This window comes from Aedes aegypti, chromosome 1 (assembly GCF_002204515.2).
Source record: "Aedes aegypti strain LVP_AGWG chromosome 1, AaegL5.0 Primary Assembly, whole genome shotgun sequence".
Classification (NCBI taxonomy): Eukaryota; Metazoa; Arthropoda; class Insecta; order Diptera; family Culicidae; genus Aedes; species Aedes aegypti.
In genome coordinates, this window is record NC_035107.1 from 100,895,414 (window position 1) to 100,905,063 (window position 9,650).

General features: G+C 37.0%; 1 protein-coding gene across 1 annotated transcript in view; it reads right to left on the minus strand.

Annotated features, from left to right (window-relative positions):
- Positions 1-8,743, minus strand: part of LOC5567927 (sodium-independent sulfate anion transporter) — a 63,343-nt gene extending 54,600 nt beyond the window's left edge. Inside the window, exon 1 of the mRNA XM_001651899.2 lies at positions 8,219-8,743. Within this exon, the coding sequence (XP_001651949.2) occupies positions 8,219-8,223 (5 nt within the window). The 5' untranslated portion in view covers positions 8,224-8,743. The remainder of the gene's footprint in view (positions 1-8,218) is intronic.
- Positions 8,744-9,650: the final 907 nt, after the last annotated feature.

Sequence of the window (9,650 nt, forward strand, 5' to 3'; positions counted from 1 at the left end):
CCAAACACGGCTACTGATTAGGGCTCTAATGATCGTGGGTGAATCTTCGAATCCAATGCACTGGTAGAGCAGTGGTGCTCAAGGTGCAGCATATTGCGGGCCAAAGTAAAAATCAAAGCCTGAATTTCTCTCAGATTTCCCTCTAGAATATTCCTCTTGAGTTTATACAAAAATTCATCCATAAGTTGCTCTAGGGATTTTTTCAAAAATAACTCCAGTAAATCCACCAGGGATTTCTTTTAAAATTCCACTAAGGGTTCTTCTTGTAATTTGTTTATAAATAGGAATTCCTTTCGAAATGATGTGATATATTCCTACACAGGCTAGTTTTTTTCTACATAGGCTACTCCAATAAATCCTAGTTAAATTCCGTCATAAATACCACTACGAATTCCCAAAGAGACGTCTTGGAAAATTTGATTAGAAATATATCCAGGTGTTCCTCCAAGATTACTCCGGGGGGAGATAAAGGGACTAATTCACATTGATATCACTAGGATTCCTCACTTCAGGACTTCCTCAAAGAATTTGTTCCTTTGGAAAGATGACACTTTGGTTTTAAAGGGAACAAAGTGGTTGCCTTTAGATTTATTTTTTCTGAGATTCCTTCTTAACTTCATTCTTCTTTGGTCAAAACTTTAGAAAAAATATTCCTGGCTTATTTATCCGGATTTCCTTCGAAACAATGTTTCTGTCTTTCAGGCCCTTGTCAAAATAAAATGAATGTGTAAGAAATTTGTTTAACGAATTTTAAACCCTTTACTACTTCCTCAATCACTGGCACAGACGTCCCAGACAATCAAAATGTACGTATAACGAAATCACCTGGAGGCTTTGCATGTGCAAAATTTCACTTATGAGATGTCGCGAAAAGGCCTTCTACGTATAAAAGTAGAGGCGATATACGTGCATACCCAGTGAACCACGTATCGTATAAGAATGTACATCCAAAATCACATATTTGTACGTCGAAAATCAGAATCGCACAAGATGCCAAATTAAGCGTTATCAATGTCAATACAAGTTGTATATAAATCCCCAATACGATTCATTAACGACAATCTGTGTTGACAACATGACATGTCGTAACTAGTGCAACATAGAATCGCGTTATGCTATATAAGCTGACATATCGTATATCAATCCAGAAAGCATCGTATGAAATCGCAATAACTTAGCAAAAATTGCCACCCAAACTTTGTATCTGCTGAAGATTGGTATCAAAGAACAACAAAGTATGCGTCGCTGTAATAGAAATATTAGTAGTAGAACGCTAATGGCGCTGTTCTCACAAAACTGAATTAGTTTATTATCACCTTTAACAGTATCTTTTCATTTTTTGTTCGATGCCTTATTGTAGTGGTTGATTTTAAAATTTATTTGACACTTTGAGGACCGGTACTCCAGCTGTCAGCGTGTGGCAAACTAGATGTTGGTAACACGAACAGTAGCGACATTAGCATTCTTAGGTTAATGCTTCTACTGTCGCTGTACATGAAACATGTATTAATATTGGCAAATAATCATTCATCAGATATGTAACCCTTGGTGGTACAGTGGTAAGGTGTTCGTTTCCTGATCTAGAGGTCCCGCGTTCGAGACTTCGCCGGACACTTTTTTTTTATTTCCATCCAAATTTTGTGGCATCGTGTATCTGATCGCAGAAAGTCTGAAAAAGTCGTGCCAAGTACGTATATAGCCTCCACTTTGGTAGGTATATAGCCTTTTCATGCATTCTGTACGATTGAATTGGTTCATTTAGAATGATGTATAACAAAAGTTATACCAACCAAAATGTTGACTGGGTATATTATGTGATGAACAATAGCATACAATGCGAGTGTAAATTTTCTACAGAACTATCCTGTAATCTTTTGTGACTTAACGTATGATAACAAATGTTGATTTGACAGCTGCTACGGATTAATTCGACATACTTTGTGCGAATGTACGGGACAAAACAAAATGTACAATTGAACTCAGAAAAAAAGCGTTCCATACGAGGAAACTCATCAATCTAACGATTTTATCCTAGGTATTTTGCGGATTTGATGCAATTTTTATGAATAAACGAGTTACTACGTGAACTTTTATGCGACTTTTGGTTGTCTGGGGTCCTACATCTTTGTATTCTTAAATAAATGAAGAAATTGTTTATTTATCATTGATTCAAAAGTGCTCCGCAGCCCTCATTTTTGGGATTTACTGCGACAGGGGCATCAGGCGGCATGCTTCCTGTTTTGGTCTCATGACCAATCGGCTACGCAAACGCTCACAATGTGCGTTTTCACCGAAATGCACAAACAGCTGTCTGATAAACATTGACATTGGAAAAAAACCACTTCTTCTTTTTCCCCCACCACCGCACCCGCCTTATCTCCGAACACCGAAAATTGACTAATAATGGTTTTGTCATTATCAATGGGTATCGTTATCAAATTGAAATCACTGAAACATTGGCATATTCGGCTGAACAACAATGGTTGATCATCCGAGAGCACAGCATGAACTTGGAGCGATTCGCATGACAGATTCAAGTCAAGGTGACAGCGTTTTGGTTCGATCATCTTTGACAGGTGGAATTTTTCGTAGCTTTGCAATTGTTCTGTCATACCGGAATGATTTGCGATGACGCACAGTTCAGGAATGTCTTATCTGAATGTTATTTATTTAAATATCGAACTTTCAACGTCAAGAAATTTTTCTTACTGTGCCTTATATCGCGCCATTTTCCTGCTCTTTCCAGAAGCAAATCGGTTAACGGCCAATTCCATTCTTTGAAATCTCGGAAGCCGAGCAGGTGGGTTATCATTGTTACCATATCAATGTCATTACCCTTGTACATCATAAAACCATTAAGCTCTCAAAATGTGGGTCGTAAATCAAAAAAAAATATTTTCCTTTGTCATAAAATTGAATGAATTGAAACTAGTATTACACCTTCAATAAACGAAACAACAAATGAATCTGCACAGTGGCGCTATAAACCTATACAGAGAGGCTAGAAATCCACCAATACGTTGAGTTGCCATGTAGTGTAATGAATATGGGACTGCTGTTTGTTCGATTTCCGGTCTTTTATAGTGTGTGTACCGTGATGAATCAAAACCCGGACGGGACCAATAACCGGACACTCTTGTGAAATTTCATTATTTCAATGCTAAATACCCTTCCGAACGTAAAAATATTGTTGCTAGGACAAATGTTAACTACCATTAACCATTTTAACGTAAAATAGTATCAAGTTAGCCTTGTAAAAAAATGATACAATATAAAACAAAAGTCAGTTTCACTCGGACGCGTTTATTTCGAAAATAACCGGAAACAGAAGGAATTCTGCACAATGTGCCACCGCAATTTGGCGATGAATAACGCGTTTGTTACGTTTTAATTTTATGTAATGCACAATTTGTTGTGATTTATTTGAACCTGCTGCTGGTCAAGTTGAATAGTTTCGCGAAACTAATGAAAATGTATATGATTCTGTGTTAAAAGAAGACTGTCCGGATACTCGTGCGAGTAGTTATGAACCCGGACACCGTGCTTGAGCATCGAATTTAAAAGGTTTCAACAACATTAGTGGCATTAAAATTGTTGGAAAACATGGAAAAATGTTTAAAAGTGATATAATTGTGATATTGAACGTTATTATCTACAAAAAGTGTAGTGAGTTGACAATCATGCAACTCTCAGCAGTCAAAAAATCATGAACGTGTTGGCTCATCTGTTGACTAATTCATATTTCCACAGTTTATTCACACAAAGCCATGATTTCTTCTTTGTATGGTAGAACCATAGTAATCCTTCTTAAGTAAACAACAACAATTGGTTTTCAGGACAGGCTTTATGACTGAGTTAATTCTGACAGTTTGATTGTGATTGAGTGATTTTGCACGAAAAACTCAAGCATAAGATTTTCGAAGCAGATCTCTAATGAGTTTGCTCTCGCGGGAGAGCTCATTGAATAAGAATTGAGTGTGAGTCTGTTAACACAGACTAAGCTGAAAAAAATGATCATTCCTACATGGTTCAATGCTAGAAGCACTATTGTATTCATTAGCAGTTCGTTTGACACATATCTTATTTCATTTTTTTGAATCTATGACAAAAGGTCGAATGACAAAAAAGGTCGAATGGACAACAATTTAGGAAGAACAAATGTTATACTCTTAGGATAAAAAAGCAAGTTATCACAAGCGCTACAGCTAAAATAGTCGCGAAGGAAACGCGCATATTTTCAGAAAGACCATACAGAGGGAGGTTCAATTTCAGCTGGTCAACGATCTTTATCAAAATCAAAAAATTATCAAATTATCAGAAAAGCTCTCAGTAAATGCTAGTGTAGCTGAGAAGCTTGGGACCTAATTCCAGAAAAAGGATGATTATTTTTCCCTGATGCTAATTTAAATCAGTCGAAACCAACAGTCAGATAAAACTCTAATGCATAGCCCTACAACAGCAAAACTCCAAATCAAGGAAAAATCCTTTGTTAGAAATGCAATTGTAATGCTCATAAACACTGTAAAGCATGAAGAACAGCTGATATTTATAAGAAGGCAACATTTCAACATTTTTTTTACTTTATGCCTTGGAGTATCAAAATAATAACAACCGACATTCAGAAAATGAGTCTATTGTTTGGAAAATAATGGCATTAATACAAATAATTGCTTCATACGATAGTTCTGAAGAACAGCCATCATTTAAAAGAAGGGAAAACTTCAGATGAAAAGGGAGGAATTTGTGATTAAAATGATAGCAACTGAGTGTACGATAATCTTTTCAACGGTACAATTTGGACCTTTCGTCCATTCGACCTTTTGTCCCTTCGACCTTTAGTCCTTCGACCTTTTGTCATTCGACCTTCTGTCATTCGACCTTTTGTCCTACAACCCATTTTTTTGTAAAATTAAGCCAATTATTCTCAGTGGTCGTAGCAAACAATCTTTATCGAGCTTTATAACGGAACAGAAATGTATTTCAAACTCATTGGATTTTATCCGTATGACATTATAGTTCTAACCTATCATGAAGCCAAATGAAGATCATCTCAATAATGGGAGCAACATGGGATTTATATCATTGTTCCACTAGAATATAACCGTAGCAACTATTTAGTGAGATCATGCTAAGGGTCGTGGGTCATTTGGATTCGGACATTTCTGTGCAAAAAGTATCTCTCAGGTCTGATCAGGCTTGATTAATACTCCACAACATCACCGGAGTTTGGCTACATACACTGTAGAGTAGGGCCGTCTCTGGTGAAAATGGCTCAGTACGACGGATACGCAGACGAGCTAGCCATTATTAGAAAAATATAGATCTGCCTGTTGATAAACGAATTTCGTTGGAGAAAAACAGCGTTCTATACACACTAACTCCGGTATTAGATGAGCAAAAAGTTCTCCGCGTTGATGGTCGCATAGGCCCTTACAAATAGCCCCTGCGGACATGACAAGCCCAATCAGCCTTCCAAGGCATCATCGAGTGACTTTCCTGATTGTTGATGATTATCGTCTAATGTGGAATTTGATCCAATACAACCTTGATCATTTTTGGCGGCGCTGGATCAGAGAATTTTTGCCTACATGAACAAAAAGGACCAAATGGTTTGGAGAATCGAGAGCCCTGCATGTGGGGGATTTAGTTATCGTAATTGACGAAATGAAACGGAATGGCTAGATTCGTGGAAAAGTGCTGGAGGTCAACCTGGAAAGGACGGCAGGGTGAGACCGGCAGTAGTCCAGACGTCTGACGGGGTGTTCCGGAGACCAGCGTCCAAGTTGGCCATTCTAGTGGTGAAGCAAATCGATAAAGACGAGCCTGATACCCATCTTTATGAGGAGGGGAATGTTAGTACTGGCAACCCTTCCGAGTTCGCTGGGCTAAAGTTAGCAGCGATTTATACCATCCGTCATTATGACCGTTCAGGAGATGTCAGAAGATGGAACAATATTCGACGAGAAAAGACAAAACGCACGTTATTCCTCACCTTAAAGTAATAAGTGAAATTTGAATAACTAAGATATATCTAAATGGCAGCTTCAAGCACTGCGCTGACAAGAATCGTGTCTTATTACTCTGTCCTCGAACACTATTATTTTTCTTACTACCATCAGACTAATGTGGGCACGTCACTCAGTGTGAATACCTGAGAAAAAGTGTTTAAAATCCTGTAGAGATACATACACATACATAAAAAAATAAACAATTACGGATTACGGTGAAATTTCACCGAACTGTTCGTTTGTATTTCACAGGGGGACAGTATTTTTTTTTTATTTCACGGATTTTTTTTCAGGTAAAATTGTGGATTTTACGGGTTTTTTTCGGTAAAATAGTGGAATTCACGGCTTGTGTTGGTAAAACAGTAGATTTCACATGAAAATCTATATGTTTGTGGTTAACAGTTCAAATTCGGTGATTTATATCACAAGATACTGCGATTTATTCTAAGTGTGTAGAGATTGGTGATTTCATGAAAATTTGCGAATGCATTACCATCCCGTAGTAAAAAGAAGTATGTTGTCATACTCTTACTAAGAATTCGAGAGAATATCGACGAGGGGCTCCGGATACAATCGGCGTGAATCTCATCTGTTGTTCAAACGACGAAAGCAAAATATGTGATTATATTTCCAATAAAATTCAAATTTTATTATATCGAAAAATGTTGCCATAAAAAGGATCCATTTTGTTGCTTAAAAAGGGGGGGGGGGGGGATATTTTGCCAAAAACGGAATCGAGAAAGTTGAGTCGGTAAAGATTTTTCAGCAGAACAAGATATATCTGGCGGTTAAAAGTCTAATTGAAAATTTTCTCGAACATTTGAATTTTTTCCCCATTATGCACAAAATACTTGAAAATATTTTTTTCAATTTCGTTAAGTAGTTCATTAGAAGAATTTTACCACAACATTATTTCACCGAATTTTTGCATATACTAAACACTATGCGTTTAGTACCGAATCTTTCTATATATAAAACAATAGCGAAAGTTGAACATTTAAATCATCGCTATAATACTAACATTCAAATCATACACAACAGTTTCATTTTTTGGATCGCATATTTTGGTACCGTAAAACGGGGTAACTTTGATAGTGGGAGAACCACAACATACTAAACGAAATAACAAAGTTTCTGTTAATCAGTCAAGCAAAACGAATGCAAAAGTAGAGAGTATGACACTTCATGTTAAAGCTATTTTCGTTGGAATCAAGTACATTTGAGGATATATATGTAAATATAAAAAATATAAGATGTTAGCATTTTTGAATCGCTCACAAACAATCTGTTCTGCGATCACTATTTCATGAAATCATAATGAGTTCGTCACTTATGCTTAACAGCCTTGTTATAGTAGAACTCGAATTCAGTCTCAAAACCCTTAGCGAAAACTATTTTAACAAACTGGGACCATTTCTGTAATCTAATTCAGAAATTTCCATATAACGTTAAACGCCTATAGGTATGCAATGCCCTATAAATGTTCCGTAATAAATTCAATTTTGTTCGATTTATACTCCATTATCGAAGTTACCCCATAACAGAAAACCGACTTTCGATTATATGAAAAATTATATATCCATTCAGAATAAATCGTTTGGCAATCTATCAACTGCAATCGATAATCCCAACTATCCAGTACTTGTTTTAAAACTACTTGAACTTGTTTAAAAATATAAATTTAATTTTTTTGAAACAGCATGTATAAATATTCAAGTTTCCTTCGAAAAAAATATCAAAGTTACCCCGTTTAACGGTACTCCAAGAAAATAGTATATAAAAACAACTCCAGGGCAACTTGGACCATGTTCCCAAGGTTTCTGAACCATAAACTAGTTTTTCGGGAAGTTCTGAAAATTTCTACAAAATCTATCGAAAAAAAAAGTTATACAGGCTGGATAAAGGTTAAGAATGTGAAATACGACAGGCTTCAGTGGGCTGGACACTTCCCAGACAACCAGAAACCCGATAAGATCCTCGATCAGTGGGAATCGAACCCACGACACTCAACTAGGTTTTGCTGAGCAGATGTGCATTTACGCCTATGGATATGTGCACCCTCAAATAGGTTGCATCAGGTTAAGTCTTCTACAGCAGTTATTGCTGGACATGTTCTGACAAGTTTGACCAGTACCTACTCTACGACAAGTATGGCGATCCCCAATTTCATCATAAGGTAATGAACATATATACAAATTAAAAGCACTTACGACATCCTGCTCCGTTCTTAATCCAAATCGAAAGAATAAATCCTCGCCGCAAAGGATAACGTCAGCAAACGATACGTTCAACACCAGCGCGCCTGTCCTGATCTGGCATAAATCTGTCGCCTTTCTTCGAAGCTTAATCCTCACTCTCGTACTCTCGAACGCACTAACCACCCGATGGTCACCGAAATTATCGTCGCAGGAGCAAAACAAACATCAATTTGCCCAATAGCTCAAATTTAGCACTGCTTTTTCTTCTCACGAGAAACCGATCTTCCAAGTCTCGAACCACCAGAAGGCAAAAGGCTGTATCAAGTTGACTTTTCTATCGCAAAATTTACACCGCCTTTGTCCTGTATCTACCAAGACAGTCGTCGTTCGCTACTTATTTTCACTTTCTATCGCCCAATGCGATCACAATCTCCGTCCGGCGTGAAATTGGTACTGCAGTAGAGTGAGGTCCTATCCGGAGGAGATCCTCCCACGAAGCGCGTTGACAGATGACTGAAAGTCCACCCCGGACCGGTGGCAAAATTTAATTGATTCTTCCGTCGTCGTCGTCGTCGTCGTCGCCGCCGGTGCAGAATTTTCTCCCGAGGGGCACTCAACTCTTTTGAATAAGGGTATGCGATATGGATTTTCCCGTGGCTGCTTGGACATGTGAGGAGTTATTCATCAATATTAGCTTTGTACACTTTGTACATGTGAGTGCTGGTGTTCTTTAAGGCAGCATTTTGAGACCAATATTATATAATATTTTTTCATCTGACGTAGGTAACTCAGCCTCAGGGATGTTAAAAATCTTTGTTTGCGGATGACTCAGGCCTCTCCGCAAAAGGACGGAGCCTGCGTTTAATCTGTAGTAGATTGCAAAAAACATTAACCAAAAGCTCTTTATTTGAAACCTTCAAGTAGACATGTTGTAACGATGAGAGGGTTTCCAATAAATTGGGCAGATGAAGTTAAGTATCTATGGCTTATGCTAGAAAAAAAAATTAACTTTCAAAAATCACATTGAGGCTATTTAAGCCAAATTTAACACATATGTAAAATGTCTTTATGTTATAAGAGAAATAGAAAATGAAAACTTTGTGTTAAGAACAACTGTTTTGATTCTCAAGAAAATTTTCAGTCCAGCCAGTTCAGTTAGCACTGACCGCACACCAATTCCCCAATTTTTTTTTTTAATTTCTTTATTAGTATCATTCCAAACATTACATTCATTTCTTATATCTAGGTGTTCTGTGTTATTAGACAACACTATCATCCTAATTTGGTAAAACAAATTTAAGATATAATTAACATTTTGTTAACAACATATTACATTTCATTTGCCGTAGCAGTTCAGTTTTATTACAGGTGAGTTGATTTCACCTGCTTATAAGAGAAAAAAAACGTTTTTAATATACTTAACCTAACTTAACCTAAACATATA